Source organism: Hyperolius riggenbachi, chromosome 11 (assembly GCF_040937935.1).
Source record: "Hyperolius riggenbachi isolate aHypRig1 chromosome 11, aHypRig1.pri, whole genome shotgun sequence".
Taxonomy (NCBI): Eukaryota; Metazoa; Chordata; class Amphibia; order Anura; family Hyperoliidae; genus Hyperolius; species Hyperolius riggenbachi.
The window spans coordinates 49,685,876-49,703,192 of record NC_090656.1 but is presented as its reverse complement, the minus strand read 5'-3'; the positions used below and the strand labels follow the sequence as shown (position 1 = coordinate 49,703,192).

The window sequence follows — 17,317 nt, the reverse complement described above, 5'->3', positions numbered from 1 at the left end:
ACCTGCAAATGGATATGACATACTTACCTCACTGTCAGTTCCTTTCAGAAGCTCACCATTTTCTTCTTACAATGATTTTGTCAGAATTGAAATATATCCGTTGCTGTCAGTTATAACTAAATGTACAACTTAAGCCTCATCTACACGGGTAGATGAGGCTGCGATCCAGCGGCTCGATTAGCCGCCGGATCGCCTCTTCTGCGTCCCCGCCACGTCCCCTCTCGCCGCGCGTGCGCCGCATTCGATTCCCCGCTCGTCCCCGCCGGCGCCGCTTATCTTCCGCTCGATTCCCTGCCTTTGTCCCCTCGTGGGGAACGAGCAGGGAATCGGCAGAAGCAAGATCCGTCCTGTCGGATTGATAAGGAACATTGCGGCCGCATCTACGCGTGTAGATGCGGCTTAAGGAGCAAGGTAAGGTCCATGTTTCCCTATGGCAATATTACAGTTTAAGGCCTCTTGCACACTACATGCGATTCCGATTTTTTATATGATTACATTTTCGATTCTAACTAAAAAACATAGCAGCACGCAGTACCTTTTTAAATCGGATCGTATAAAAAAAAATCGGAATTGTATGTAGTGTGCAAGAGGCCTAACAGTCTGCTGACCTGAAAGCTGTTATGGGGTAATGGCCATTTTCAAAATGGAGGAACGGAGAACTCCATTGATCACAGTGGACAAACAGGACCCAGGAGAGGAGAAAGAGAATTATGTGTAGAGTACACGGGAGGTGAGAATGGGAGGTGTGGGTGTTTATTTTGACTTGATTTTCAGTTCAGGTTTGCGTTAAACAAATGCATAGAAATAATTCTACAATTTTTCGCACTATTGGGTCTAGAAGTCTTTTGTATATAGACAGACAGGTTTTCTTTGCTTCAGTATGTTTTACTTACGGTTGTAGATGGTGATGACGTGCAGGCAGTTCAGCAGCTGACGCTTGTATTCATGTATTCTCTTCACATGCACATCAAACATGGAGTTGGGGTTGATCTTCACTTTGTACTCGTTCTCTAAGTATCTTGAGAATTTCAGCTTGTTTTCCTGAGCAAGACAGATCATGGGAATTGTCAGAACACAAGGAATCGGGTAAAGCGATGTCACTTCAATGTATGTACGCCGAGTGTGACTTAATGAGAATCCTGTGTTACCAAAAGAGAACAAACATTTCTTCATCAGCCAAAATTGAATCAACATCAATTTATTTTCTGCGATAATGTAATTAAAAAGTATGTTCTACGCCTGGAGCCGAAGATGATGAAAACATATGACACTCAATTCTTATTCTCCAGTGAGTGATTAGATTGTTACAAGTGCCACCTAGAGGCCAACTAAATAGACAAATAGAGCTGTAATAACACTTAAAGAAAATGTTGGAAAAAAAAAAGAAAACTCTAAGACAGATGGCAGCAAGGAAGAGAATACTGGAGTTATTACTAAACTCTGCCTGCTCTTACTGAATCTATAAAAGCTGCATAGTATCTATCTGCATTGTAAAGGGAATCTTCAACTACTCGGGGGAAGGGGGGGGGGGGGGGTTATAGTTCTGTAAGCTGTACACACAGAGGCGTAACTAGAAGGGAGCAGCTCAGAGCTGTAAGGGGGCCCCAATAAGCACACATAATTTAGCACGGCAATAGGGTGGGGCGGTAAATTAGCATTTTATTGCAGTAGTAGAATATCAGTAAATGTATATTTCATGAAGAACCCTCCTCCCCGGGCAACTAATAACCTCCCTCCCCCCGCAACTAATAACCTTTCCCCCATGCAACTGATAACTTCCCCTGCAACAGATAATGTCCCCTGAGCAACTAATGACCTTCCCACCATGCAACTGATAACTTCCCCCTGCAACAGATAATGTCCCCTGAGCAACTAATGACCTTCCCACCATGCAACTGATAACCTCCCCCTGGGCAACTGATAACCTCCCCCTGGGCAACTGATAACCTCCCCCTGAGCAACTGATAACCTCCCCCTGAGCAACTGATAACCTCCCCCTGAGCAACTGATAACCTCCCCCTGAGCAAATAATAACCTTCCCCCCATGCAACTGATAACCCCCCCCCCATGCAACTGATAACCTTCCCCCCCATGCAACTGATAACCCCCCCCCAAGCAACTGATAACCCCCCCCCCCCCCCCCAAGCAACGGATAACCTCCCCCCCCCAAGCAACTGATAACCTCCCCCCCATGCAACTGATAACCTCCCCCTGAGCAACTAATAACATCCCCGGGCAACTAATAACCTTCCCCCATTATGCAACAAATAACCTTAACCCGTACAACTAATAACCTCCTTCGAGCAACTAATAACCTCCTCCGAGCAACTAATATCCTTCCCCCCATGCAACTGATAACCTCCCACTGGGCAACTAATAACATCCCCCGAGAAACTATTAACCTCCCCCTCGAGCAACTATTAACCTCCCCCCGAGCAACTAATAACCTCCCCCTGAGCAACTAATAACCTCTCCCCATGCAACTAATAACCTCCCGCTGGGCAACTAATAACCTTCCCCCATGCAACTAATAACCTCCCCCTGCAACTAATAACCTCCCGCTGGGTAACTAATAACCTCCCGCCATGCAACCAATAACCTTCCCCCGTACAACTAATAACCTCCCGCCGGGCAATTAATAACCTCCCCCCCATGCAACTGAAAACCTCCCACTGGGCAACTAATAACCTTCCTCCCCTGCAACTAATAAACCTGCCTCCCCCCCCCCCCGTAACTAATAAGCCGCCCCATCCCCAACAATTAATAACCCCCCCACCTCCAAAAATCGCATCATGCACAGAGATTACAGGGGCAGCATTTTTGTACTGGGTTTACACTAAGAGCATGCAGTCAGAGTAGGAGGAGAAGCAAGAGTAGAGCGAGGTGAAGAGGTCATCATTGGGGAAAAGCAGCTTGTTGTGCTGTGTGAGGAGTTTGACAGTGATTGAGGAGGGGGGAGGCAGGAGAGCAGCAGTGTTTCATTTGACTGGCACAACAGAAGAGAGAAGGTGGCACTGCTGTCCTGAATGAAGCAGAGTAAATTGTCTGGTGATATGTGATCATTTTAAATCAGACCGATAGTAACATTTCAGAAATCTGACCAATGTAACGTACATGTATGTTAAATTTTTCTACAATTATGAAAGAAATGTTTGAAAACGCAGAAAAAAATTGCTTGGGTCTGTACATCAAGTAATTGACAATCTACCACACTCACACCATTTAATGTTCTCCTTTTATCCTCCTTTTATCGAATAAAAATGGAAAATTTGATCAGATTTCTCGAACGAATGAAAAAAAGTTTTAGATTTTTCGGGACAACCGAATGTATTTATCAAATTGACTTTTAATTGTATGGTGTGTGGCCACCTTTGAGGTGTACTGTTCATATCAAACAATCATAAAGTGGCCATTAATGATGCGATTCTTTGGATGATTAATCAGAAACGATACTTCGGGCTCACTAACGGAAGGATAGGTGCTATCCAATTTGATCAGATTAATGGAACCGATTTAAAAACAGAGTCCGTTCTCATAGGCTTGCATTGGACACGTTTTCCATCCAATCCGGGAAAAAGTGTCAAATTCAGACTCTCCGTTACGTTTTCTTTCCATGCAACACGGATCCGTGTGCGATCCGTGTTTCTGCACAAGTGGAAGGGGGTCCTATTTTTAACACAGTATCCACTTCCTGCGTTTTTGCAGAGCTTTAAAAACGTATACCGCTGATACGTTTTTAAAACAAGTGTGAACCGAGCCTTAGAGACAGAGGGTCAACAAGATGGCCGTGCAATTGGGATTGCAATAAATATGGAAGCCTACATATCCCTGTCACTACAACGTCAGTATAAGCAATACTAATTGCCATACTCATTTTCTGTTTACCCTGAAGTAACATTACCTCACAGCATGTCAGTTATCAACTGATACTGAGAGAATGTCGTAGTGAGAAGTGCTCATGGATATTAGTAAGCGCTATACTCCTTGCTGCTGTTATCAAATGTCAGTGATAGACTGTCACATAGAGAACTGTTAGAGGATATTGAAGCTGATACACCCATCTCTGCCATTATCAAATGTCAGTGTTACATTTAGAACTGTTAATGGATGTATTGTATTGATCCCAGGTTGAAATCTTAGTAACCTGCAATTTAACTGTTATTGTTCAGTAAACAAACAGACAAGAATGAAGTACGACTTCTGTTAACTGAATTATGTTATAAGAAAACTGAACTCTCAAGAAAATCATTCATTGGTATCTTTTGCCTTCTGTTATAAAAGAGTTCTGTTTTCAATTGCTGTAATTACATTTTGGCGTAGTCAGCAGGATGGGTGTAAGTACTATACTACTGGAAACACTAGTACCTCCCTCACACCCAGGGGTGTAACATTACAAATCACAGACTTCCCCTGCCGAACTTGCATGAGAATCCATCACTGACATATTTCACTTACACTGCCCAGTAAGTTAGGCAGATGAGGCTATAGGTGTTTAGCAAAAGAATAATACTAACAAGTCTGGGTTACTGCAAAGGCAACCATTGTATAGGCATAAGGGGGGTAGAACAAAGCTGACCCCACTTGGGTAAGAAGTTGCTCTCTGTAGTAGCTGGAAACAAGGGGTAACACCTTTCCACCAAGGAAGGGGGGGGGGGGGCACGATAATGCAGAAGTAAGATGACGAACAGGCGCTCAGCGCTAATAGACCTCAAAACAGTTGCTCCCTTGTTGCCTGAAGAAGCAGGCTTCTACCCACGAAACGAATCGGAAAGCAAAGTGTATGTCAATAAAGATCGTATTGTATTGTATTCTTTTTTGGTGCCTCTGTTCTTCATCTCATTTCTGCATTGCTAAACAATGGCTTCCAGGCCAGTAAGAAAAACATTGCTATGCTCTTTTACAGGTCCTCAATCTATTGCAATAAATGTTAGTTTATAGCAGCCACATACCTATACTGATCAGTTCTTAAATTGTTCACATAATCACAGCTGGCCTGTTATATACTTAAATGATGCCTTCTAGGAGATGGCACTGTGTGTGCAGTCGACAGACTGATCCTGCATCTTCTTTAGGTTGGGAGTGGGGTGGGTTTCAGGCTGCTGCATGCTTTTTGTCACTACACTGGGTGAAGCTTTGACACAAAAGTAACCAGACCCTGCTTTCCAAATTCTCAGCTAGTATCTGTTTTACAATGTAGCATCAGCACATCTGACACCACTGTAGTAAGCAACCATTAATTACAGGTGTCAGAGAATTCTAGAGTTTTGAACTGGGTTATAGTAAGCAATCCTAAATTAAATCAGATGGCTTTGATGAAGAACACATACGTTGACGAAACAAAGTCAACACTGCAAGTTTCTGCAAACTATTTCTTAGATCATTTTATTAATTAGTTTATTTATGAAGCAACAGAGGTGCCAACAAGAATAAAATATACTAAAACAGTATAAAAAGGAGGTTGCAGTGAACTTACATCGGGCTAGAATATAATAATTGTCTTATTCAGGGAAAAAATGATTTATTAGAATAAACTCTTCAGGCAAAAAAGTGGAAGTATCTAAGAGGCATAAAAGCAATTTGCAAAGAAACCACCTTACAGATAGATAACATTATGTTGGGTGTAATAAAGCACGAAAGGGACATACGATCACTGCATTGCTCAAGATGATCAATTTCATATTCGGTATATGGGTGCAAAAATAGTATTCATGAGTGTAGTGCAATGAGCTCAATCATTCCACATAATGTTATCTAGATGGTTTCTTTGCAAAATGTTTTTATGCCTCTCACTTCTGCCTGATGAAGCGGGTATAACCTGCAAAACGCGTCACAAGTGGACTTTCTTCTGATAATGCTGATTTTTATCCCCGAATAAGACCAGAAGTATCTTCTATCCAGAGGTAACTCCACTGATACTTTCCTTTTTAAACTGTTTATAGTGTATTTTATTCTCATCAGCGCCTCCATTTTACCATTATTTAATTGCTTATTGTCCACCCTTAGTGGAGAGTTTATAACTCCAGCCTATAGAAAGTGACTTCTTAACCCTAATGGGGTCAAGTTTGTTCTCCCCACTAGCTCTTACAGTGGTTGCCTTTGAGGTGACCACGCTTGTATTACTCTATATACCTTTTACATACTACACTATATTTGGGCTCTCGGTTGCCCATTTTATAGTTCCTTTATGAAGACTGATGTAGCTGTACTAGGTTTGGAAGCATCAGAATTGCAGGTTGCGGAGTAAAAGTTTATCCCTTGCCTGTCTGCAGACTGCAGTTGGGCACTGATTTCTGCAGTTGGATGCCATGGAGATGAAATTATTATTTTAAAATCTTTAAGCCGACAAAAGCCAATTAATGTTGACAACAATGGATGAACTTTTCATCTGTTACATTTTGTTTCTGTCTAAACCTGGACTTGCGTTTCTCCAGCCCGGGCTGTTGCAGTGTTCCAGACCCGACAGCCAGAAAGTAATACTGTTAACAATTGATTGCTGTCTTCCCTGCGGAGTTCCCTTTGTGATAGAATTGTCATTGTGATGTTTTCTTATGCAGTTTGTACTGTGCGCCTTATATACTATTTATAATCATTTTTTATTGTGCAATTGTTCTTTTACCCAGCGTGTACCATTATTTGTATTGTTTTTGCTAGAGAAGAATGAATTTGAGCTTTGAATAGTGCTGTTTATATATATATATATATATATATATATATATATATATATATATATATATATATATATATATATATATATATATATATATATATATATATATATATAAAAGTATAACAGCATTACATTTGCTTACTTATATGGGAACAGTCTGAAGTATCTGTTATTAGCTACAGCATACAATTAGGCCAGTATCACACTGGAAACCGGCATTATAGGAGCACTGCGGTGCGATGAGCGCATTGCACCTGAACGTTAAAAATAGCCTTTGGAGATTAACGCGGCAGTGCGTGGTAATCTCACTTCTGGCTGAAAGCGACTCTCAAGTGCTCCCTCCCTGTCACCTGAATTACAATTGCGTGGAAGTGTATTGAAAAAATATGCTTCTGCGCATGCGCACCGCAACACGAACACAAAGAAGCTGCGTCGCCATTCATTACATGACTTCCAGTTTGCCGCATGTCGCCCGACAACGCGCTGTTGCCCTCGCTGTAAATAGGACACTTCCACTCGATCCCGTCCCACCGTGCCAGGTATGAATTACCCCATTGTCTTTTATCGGCTTGGCGTTACCCTGCGGCAAAACAGGGTAGCGCACTGCCCCAGTGGGAAAGGGGCCTAACAGAATTATTTTCCGTGTCAGAACAATCTGAATATCTGTAGTACCTGCTTCACTTTTGCCACGTCCCTGATGAAGCCTTCATCGTTCACAAAGTCGAGTAACTTCCTCAGCTGGTCCAGTTCCGTGATGTATTCTTCTCCGATACGCTGCAAGCAGAGATATCATCATTTGTTTTAATTATGATTATTAAAAATTATCTCCCCAAAAATGATTTTGATAGAAAAAACACACCAAAATGCAACTTATCTACAAAAGTGTTCGTTTTTATTTGAAGACTCAGGCTACATTCGCAGTGGGACGTTGCGTTGTAATGCGACGTTCAAGTCACAACGCAGCATTACAACGAACGGTGCGACGTTTCGTGTGCAACGTTTCGCGCACACTGGTGCGACGTTTTCCGCGCACCAAATAGCGCGTGATCAGTAACAGCTTTGCCCGTGCAAACTACTTAGCACTCTAGTTTGCTTGTGCAAAGATTTTAGGCGTGCTAACTGTGTTAGCACACTTTAGTGAATCAAGGCCTATGAAACACAGTCATACTTTAATACTGAAAATAAGCTGTCATATAACCTTGCTTCTAGACCCTAACTTCTCAACACATGGTATGTGTACCCCTTGTGGTACTTTAGTTGGGTTCAGGGGGTAAGTTTTAAGATGAAAAAAAATGATAAACCATATATGAAAGGGCAATGGATTGGGAAAGCAGTGCCGCATGTTACCCACATGTTCCGTCACATACAGTGAAGCATACAGTTCATTGAAAAGTATGCTTCACTGTAATTCTGCTGTGATGTCTGACGTCACACACGCCCTTACTAGGCAACCAGGTGGCGCGCGTGTATGGAGAACAGAGGGAGCCTGGAGCACGCGGAGGCCGCAGACAGGTGATGTATAGCGTGCACTTGGCACCGGGGGGAGGGGGAACATTAAACTCTAGGGGGACAGCGTCAGGATGGCGAGGCTGTTGGATGCGGTGCACAATGCCGATTCCTGATAAACTTCAGCATGAAATTGATCGGGAATCGGCCTGTGGTGTATGGGCAGCCGACAGACCTCTTTCTAATCAGATTTGGTTAGAGAGAGATTTGTATCTTGGTCGAATCTGCCCAGCATCACTAGATGTTTGGCTAGCTTTAGACAGGCTGTTCTCTCTAAATACACACAAGGTGGGTTTCTCTATGTGTTGCTTAATAAGTAGGTCCGCTTTAATAAGTAGATGGGGCACAGCCTCCTTACCTCTGCTAGCACTTCAGCCAGACCAGGGTTGCAGAGCACCAGCCAGCGGCGGGGAGTAATACCATTAGTCTTGTTCTGGAATTTATGGGGATCCATTTGATAGAAATCATTGAAGCTGTGGATACATAAAAGATATATCAAGACACCCAGGTGGACAAATGTGTGAAATATTCTTCAATGTTCCTACTTACACGGTGTCTCTAATAATATCGGAGTGGATCTGAGCAACACCATTCACAGCATGTGAGCCCACAATGCACAGATGAGCCATGTTAATACGCTTAACGGAGCCTTCCTCAACCAGAGACATTCTGCGCATTCGGTCCACGTCTCCAGGGAACTTGGCAGCGACGCGCTGCAAGAGGCAAAGTGGAAAGATTGAGTGTGGAAATGTCTGACCAGCATATACAGGAGAGATAAGGAAGTGGACTTCTGTGTGTCAAAATCATGAAAAAAGAGATTGCTTTATTATTGTTACAAAGACTCAATAAGAAAGAACAAAGCCAGAAGCAGAACGTAGTTGTGGACAGAGGAGAAAGTTGGTGGGACAAAGCAGGAAGTGCTCGGGCCTCTGGGTTCACACAAAAGCTTCAGTGGCCCCCCGGACAGGAGGTGAAGAAGAGAGGAGGTTATACATTACAATTCGCACTGTGTGCAGCTAGGATGGCACTAAAATAGAAGCGGGTCATTATGGCGCATGGGGCTATTCAGAACATATGGTGCCTACAATTCACTACATGGGACCCCCCAGCAAAACTTTAATGGGGCCCCCCTTAATGCTCATACTCCTTCCCTTGTCTCCGCTTGGTGCCCTTCATGGTCTTGGGGGCCCATCTCACAAGGGTCATAAAACAAGTGTGACCCTCAGGCTACAAGTGTAGCCATAAAAACTCCTGATCTGAAGTATAGTCCCCTGTATCGGAGGAAGGGAAGGGTAGTAGTTGGGGGGCGCACACATCAAAGGGGCTGCTTCCCTATAGTTACACCCAGGGCTGGATTTACCGTAAGGCAGTGTAGGCACGTGCCTACAGGCGCCTAATGATGGAAAGGCGTCTCACTCCCCTCCCCTATTGTCTCCCTCCCTCCTTCTCTATGCAGAGTCCTGAGAAGAGCGTAAATGAGATGTTACTCTCGGCATTCCACTAACAAAATCTCCCTTCAGTCAGGGGCAACTCTAGACATTTGGGGGCACCTCTAGCTACTTAATATTGAGGGTACTTCTGACTACCTAATAGTAAGGGGCATGTCACCTGTAGCTGCCTATCACAGGAAAGGGAAGTAAGGGAGAAGTGACAGCTGGGACAGCCGGCACACTTGCAGTGCGGTTCGGCAGGGGTTTTGTAGGTTCATGGAGGGCGAGTCTAGGGTGCCAGAACATCTGTGCCTATAGGCTCCTGTTGTGTAAATACGGGCCTGGTTACGCCCCTGGGTGCTGCCATATACCACAATTTAAACCACAATTTAATTTGCAGCTATGGTGGCACCTACTGACTTTGGGGCCAGGATAGCTGAACCCCAGCTTAGCGGCAAGATAAGCAGCAGCAGTAATTTTGGCCCTGAGGATCAACTAATATATATTCAAACTCCAGACAGCAGTGGTAGTACCAGTGGGGGTCAGTAAGCAGCGTACAAGCTACTGTCTAGCCAAATGGGGAAGGAGGGGGGGGGGGGGGTGAGTAAACTGCATTGGATCTGCTGTCACATGCTTTTAGTGTCAGGAAGTGTAGGTAGGTAGTGGGGCAGTTTTAGGTGTAGGTGGGGCGTGAGTATTATGCATAGGTAGAGAAGGGTTATTGTGGGAGATGGGATAGGAAGGGCCATAGCTGAATATTGGTATAGTTACAGATATTCTAACTATCGGGAATAGTTTGTCTGGGAAAGCTAATAAAGACTTGCACCGTACATTCATGTGTCTCTGATTGATTTCATAGATGATCTCCAGGTGTCTTGGGAGCAGATTCTGCAGCAGATGAACTGGCCAGCGTTCTAGAGCCTCGGGCAGCACAGTGTGATTGGTGTAAGCACAGGTACGAGTTGTCACATCCCAGGCCTGAAAAACACAGGAAAACATTACAGTGAGCTGCGTAATACATGAAGATAGTCTGTCTATGTGTTTATTATTTGTGTCTAATCTTAAAAAAACATTTACACAGTGTAATATAAATGGGATCTATAATTATGTGAAATTAGAGTCATTACATGTCAATTTAATGAAAAGATTTCTATAATAGACCTTGCTCTAGTGAGAAAAAAAACACTTTTGAATAAGTCAGAAGACTGAATGTAATGATGTCCAGGTCAATTGTAATTAAGGTCCCATGCAGAAGTAAATGAATCATTACAATTTATAGCTAGCCTTTTCCTGACTACATTAAAGCCAGCTAGAAGGGACTGCTCTCTCTCTTGTTTTATCAAAGATGTAATAATAATAAAAAAAACACTTTTATGAGACCGTTAGAGGTTGAAATGTTATGTATTCTATCTTTTCTGTGCTCAGTGCAGACATCAGCAACAAGATGGCAGCTCCCAAGCAGGCAAAGAAACAGGCAGCAGATATATGCTATGAAGAAGAAGGGAGGGGACACCTACAGAAACACACTGTGGTAAACATTACTGTTTCCCCAAAGTGCAGATAATGTCATATTTATTTGAAGTCTGCATGAAGTAAAGGCTTGCGCTTTAAATTTAAACTCCAGGAACAATTTGATTGTAGGAAACAGGAAACTTCATTAGGCAGACGTGTTCTCTATGATCAGGTGACTGATTGATAGTTCTCTGAATGGTCGGTTGTGATCATGTGATCATGTCTCACCTCTGCTTCCCATGAAGGTGAAAACAGGAAGAGAAACCAATCAACTGATCAAATTAATCACATGCTTGTCTGTTCATTATATGACCTATAAAAGCTGCAGTTTACACACAAAAAAGGCATTTTGTGCACTTATGCTTTTTGCTATGAAAACCAACTGATGTATTTTCCAAAATAATAGGCAATGTACTACTATTGGGCGCCATGCTTTCAAATGTATCTTTAATTTAAAGGGGAACTACACATGAATTCCAAATGTGCAGGAGTAGATTGCTTTTCAAATTAAAATATCCACTAACAATATCATTTCTCACAATAAATAAGATGATGAATGAATAAGAGGCATCCTTGGAGCTTCCAGAAGGGGGCTCTGGCTTAATCAAATCTGAAGGTCGGCCTCCCAGGAGCATTGTGAGAGAGTGATGTCATCTGTAACTAGGCGGAGCCCAGGAGTATGGGGCACATCAGGAGATGGAAGAAGCTATCCCAAGCCCTCAGAGAAACATAAGTACAGTTGTCCCCATTATGATGATGACATAAAAGTAGGATTATTTTTATATATGCAGGCCTCACCAGGACAGACATGTTTCTTTTAGCTGGGTCTTCATTTTTATTCAGTTATTGCTTTTTGCTAAATAGTGTATCCCACTTTAGTCCCTCTTTTACTGTACCATTCTGATGGGTTTATAAAAGGGCTTCTGAAGGAGATGCAACATAGTTTTGTAGATTGCAGAATGGTACTATTTGTAATAACATATAACAAAGGCCAAGAAGAGAGCAAAGGTAATAAAGTCTGCTGGTCTTTGGGTTCATCTCTGAACTATCCCAATGAAAACAATAAATGACGGGCTTAGAAGAGGCTTTCAAACTAACAGCATTCATTGTCTCTCGGAGAACTGCAAATGCTTCTCAGAATACTTCCCTATGCTGAAATATGTGTCCTTACCAGTGTATAAAGGTAAATTATATCTAATAAAGCTTTCTTGAATTCTTCTCCATTCAGAGCAGTAGCAACAGTAGTGCCACAAATAATGGCTCTGACCCTAGCAGAACGTTATCTGTGCTGTTTTGTATTTGTGACTCATCGTTTATATGGACTTAAAACAACCCTGAAATAAGGGGTAAGATAATTAAAGATCATTTTTAGCAGAATTTAATTATGAATTTTGTCCCACTCCACACAGGAGAATAAAGAACATTTTGCCTTGGGTTCCATTTCAGATAGAAGCTGTGGAAGTCAGAGGGACAGAAATGGAAGACAGCAGGAAGCTAATGATGACAAAAGACAATCATAAAGTAAGGCCAAAGAGACAATGTGCGGAAAAGGTAAGTAAGCATAACCACGCTTAAAATAGCCCGGACAGAGCACTCAGGAGAAAAGCACGCTTGACAAGTAGACATGTAGGAAAATTGCATCCTACAGTGACAAACAGAAAAATAAACACTAGCACTGTGAGGGCCGTACATATTCTGGGCTGGCACCTCTTATTTATATGTCTGTTCTGTATATGTAGCTTTTCATGTCACTGTGCGTCAGATAGACCCCTAGCAACCAAGACAGTCTCTGATGACCTTAGTGGGTTGCAGAACAACAACAAAAAGTTACGATACCTTATCCCACTCCATTTTCTCAATATCCACAAATATTCTCATAAGTTCGGGAATGGCAAGAGATGGGTGTGTGTCGTTGAGCTGTATAGCCACCTGGGGGAGACAAGCAACACCTTAATTAGGAAGGACGTATTGTCGGCATGACAGAAAGGCTGGAATATGAGAAGCAAATCTTACCTTGTCTGGAAAAGCATCGAAAGACGTGCGGACGGCGTCGCGGCACCCAAACTTGGAGGACTTGAAGCGCCTGATAATATCCTGGAGTGTGGCGGCAACCACAAAATACTCCTGCTTCAGACGTAGCTCTTTCCCTTCAAAGAACTAAAAGATTGCATAGTGTAAGAGGCCACGTGCATAACTATAAATAATAAATATGAAACTAAATGCAGAACAAATATTTTTTAAAAAGCCGTATTTTTCATTTTTTTTCTGTTCCAGGATGAGCTAAGTACAAGTATCGTATAACCTCAGTGCTATATGCAAACGACCTACAGCCACCCAGTGTTTGACAAACAATACAAGTGGCTGCCACCACACAAATGAATAATAATAAAATGGTGCCAGATCTTCAGTTTTCCACAATAAAACATTTATTTCCAAATCATAAAACAGTTCAGAAACACCTGCACTTACATTGTGGGTCCAAACATACAGGACCACCGTGCATCAGAATCAGAAATCTTTTTAATCGCCAAGCACGACTGGGTCGTGCCCGGAATTGGGTTTGGCACATACAATTGCTCAGAGAGAGAGTGAGAGTAGTATCAACATAAGAAAAGAAGCATAGTCATACAATAGTACAGTACAAGGGCATAGACATATCAAAACATACGGTATAATCAGTAGTACATATTAATAGTTTGACGAGCAGCGGTATAGCGGTAGTTCGCAGTGTGCAGTTTAAACAGTTTTATACTAGACAGTCCATCAGGTCGGCAACTGCAGCATTTGGGGGGGGAAGCGTTAGAGATGAAGGGAGTTTAGGAGGTTGACGGCAGAGGGGAAAAAGGAGTCTCTATGCCTCGAAGTTCTGGTGTAAATGGCTCGAAACCTGCGGCCTGAATGGAGCCGGCTGAAAAAGCGGTGGCCAGGGTGTGAGGGATCACTGGCAATTCTCAGTGCTCTAGATCGTAATGTGGAGTTGTGGAGGAGGTCGAGTGAGGGGAGAGGTCTACCGATGATTCTCTCCGCCGATCTAATGACCCTCTGGAGCTTGTATCTGTCGCTGTTGGTGGAGCCAGTGTACCAGACTAGGATGGATGAGCAGAGGACGGACTCAATGGTAGCTGTGTAGAAGTTCGTCAGCAGCTCCTGAGCCATGCCAAACTTCTTCAGTTGGCAGAGCAAAAACAGCCTCTGTTGTGCTTTCCTCTGGGTCAAGGCGGTGTTTGCCTTCCAGTTCAGGTCCTTAGAGATGGTAGTGCCCAGAAGGCAGACACTAGCCACTCTTGCCACCTCTGTGCCATTAATGTAGATTGGTGGTGGAGTGGGCGCCTTCTTCCTGAAGTCCACTATCAGCTCCACGGTCTTGGCTGTGTTGAGGACCAGCCTGTTCTCCTTACACCACTGGCAAATTCTGTCAACCTCGCGACGATAGTCCTGCTCTTCATTGTTTGTTATAAGGCCAACAATGGTGGTATCATCAGCAAATTTGATGACTTTTACCGAGTCCACAGTGGATCTGCAGTTGTTTGTATAGAGGGAGAACAGGATCGGTGACAGAACACAGCCTTGTGGAGCCCCTGTGTTTGTTGTCCTCGGATGAGACGAGATATCCCCCAGTTTGACAGCTTGGGACCTGTTGGTCAGGAAGTGTGTAATCCATAAGTGAAGGGTGGGGTGGACATTCAGTGCCATGAGATTGTTTTGGAGTATGCGGGGGCAGATGGTGTTAAATGCTGAGCTGAAGTCCAGCAGGAGGATTCTGACATATGAGTTCGGTTTGTCCAGGTGGTTGTTTGTAAGCTCCAGGCAGATGTTGATGGCATCATCAGTGGATCTGTTCGCTCTATACACAAACTGTAGCGGGTCCAGTAGCGCCGAGGTAGAATGCTTAAGGTGGGACAGGACCACCCTCTCGAAGGTTTTCATGATGACAGATGTTAATGCCACAGGTCTGTAGTTGTTCAGGTCGGAGATTCCCTGCTTCTTGGGGACAGGGATGATGGTGGACCTTTTGAAGCACACAGGGACTTTGCTTTCCTGGAGGGACCTGGTGTAGATGGAGGAGAGGATGGGAGCGAGTTGCCGTGCACCGGTTTTTAGGCAGGCTGGTGAGGCTTTCCTGGCATTCAGAGTTGTTAGATGGCGTAAGACATCTGCCTCGCTCACAGCTGGAGGTGGTATGCTCAGCCCTCGGTCATTATCATCCGCAGTTGAGGGCTGAGCATCTGGGGGTATTGCTAGCCCTCCCAGTGCCTCCTGGTTCTCGAATCTGCAATAGAAATTGCTGAGGTTCTCGGCTAGCTCAGTGCTAGGCGTCACATGTTGTGGGGGAGGTTTGTAGTTTGTGGCAGCTTTTAGACCTTTCCAGACAGTGCGTAGGTCATTCGAGCGAAGGTTGTGTCGCATCTTCTCCGCATACTCCCTCTTGGCGGCTCTCAGCTCATGCTTCAGGTTGTTTCTTGCCGTCTTGAAGTCCTCCTGGTTGCCGGATTTGTGTGGGCTTCCTTGCTTCTCCTCAGTTGCCGAAGCTTGTTGGAGAACCAGGGTTTGTTATTTGGAAAGACCTTGAAGGACCTGGATGGAATGCAGGAGTCTTCACAGAATCTGATGTATGAGGAGACATTGTCCGCCCACTCATCCAGGTTCGGTACTTCCAGGGCTTTCCAATCTGTGCAATCGCAGCAGGCTTGGAGTTGGAGTTTGGCCTCCATCGACCACACTTTGGTAGACTTTAGCACTGGTTTTGCTGACTCCAGGCGCCTCCTGTAGGTGGGGATCAGGTGGATGAGAGAGTGGTCGGAGGAGCCAACAGCTGCTCGAGGGACCGCTTTATATGCGTCTTTCAGCACTGTGTAGCAATGGTCAAGAGTGTTCAGGTTCCTCGTAGGACAGATAATATGCTGGTGAAACCGTGGCAGCTCCTGGTGAAGGTTGGCCCTGTTGAAGTCTCCCATTACAATGAACAGCGAGTCAGGAAGGGTTGATTCCCACTGTGTTATGGTGTCACTCAGGTCACACAGGGATTTGTGTGAGCTTCCTTGCTTCTCCTCAGTTGCCGAAGCTTGTTGGAGAACCAGGGTTTGTTATTTGGAAAGACCTTGAAGGACCTGGATGGAATGCAGGAGTCTTCACAGAATCTGATGTATGAGGAGACATTGTCCGCCCACTCATCCAGGTTCGGTACTTCCAGGGCTTTCCAATCTGTGCAGTCGCAGCAGGCTTGAAGTTGGAGTTTGGCCTCCATCGACCACACTTTGGTAGACTTTAGCACTGGTTTTGCTGACTCCAGGCGCCTCCTGTAGGTGGGGATCAGGTGGATGAGAGAGTTGTCGGAGGAGCCAACAGCTGCTCGAGGGACCGCTTTATATGCGTCTTTCAGCACTGTGTAGCAATGGTCAAGAGTGTTCAGGTTCCTCGTAGGACAGATAATATGCTGGTGAAACCGTGGCAGCTCCTGGTGAAGGTTGGCCCTGTTGAAGTCTCCCATTACAATGAACAGCGAGTCACGAAGGGTTGATTCCCACTGTGTTATGGTGTCACTCAGCTCACACAGGGCATGTTTAACTACAGCGTCAGGTGGAATGTACACTCCCACGAGGACGTAGGAGGAGAATTCCCTTGGTGAGTATGTCGGCCTGCAATTGACGATTAGGAGTTCCAGCTCAGGGGAGCACTTCTTGGCTAGTACAGATGTGTTAGGGCACCACGTGTGGCTGATGTAAAAGCAGATGCCTCCCCCCGTCTTTTTGCCCGAGAGGATGGTGTCCCGGTCCGCTCGAATGAGGCCGAAGCCAGGAAGGTGAAGGGCATTGTCTGGAATGTCCTCATGCAGCCACGTCTCTGTGAAGCAGAAGATTGGGGTATTGCTGCAGAGCTCCCTTTTGTTGCTGAGGAGACAAAGTTCGTCTAGCTTGTTTGGGAGGGAGCGGACGTTTGCCAGGAGGACTAAGGGGACAGCCGACCTCAGTCCTTTCCTCCTAAGTCTTACTTGAGCCCCAGCCCGACTACCTCTCTTGCGCCAACCTGCGAGGGGTTCACGAGCTGTGCCGGAGATTTGCTGGGCATGGTTCCAGACGGTGTTGAACAGCAGCGTGCCCTCAGTGCTATGTGCAGCACAATGGTTCAGCAGGTTACACAGGGTACACTCGGTGTGGCAGCAGGCCAAGAAGCCAGCAGGGAAATCAGTTGGCAGTTAACATTA

At 44.5% G+C, this 17,317-nt stretch overlaps 1 protein-coding gene across 1 annotated transcript in view; it reads right to left on the bottom strand.

The window, feature by feature from the left end:
* Nucleotides 1-17,317, bottom strand: part of PYGM (glycogen phosphorylase, muscle associated) — a 95,649-nt gene that overhangs the window by 29,958 nt on the left and 48,374 nt on the right. Inside the window, exons 8-14 of the mRNA XM_068261086.1 lie at nt 13,129-13,272; nt 12,952-13,044; nt 10,435-10,581; nt 8,723-8,886; nt 8,532-8,646; nt 7,340-7,441; nt 894-1,041 (exon numbers count right to left, since the gene is read on the bottom strand). Of these exons, the coding sequence (XP_068117187.1) occupies nt 894-1,041; nt 7,340-7,441; nt 8,532-8,646; nt 8,723-8,886; nt 10,435-10,581; nt 12,952-13,044; nt 13,129-13,272 (913 nt within the window). The remainder of the gene's footprint in view (nt 1-893; nt 1,042-7,339; nt 7,442-8,531; nt 8,647-8,722; nt 8,887-10,434; nt 10,582-12,951; nt 13,045-13,128; nt 13,273-17,317) is intronic.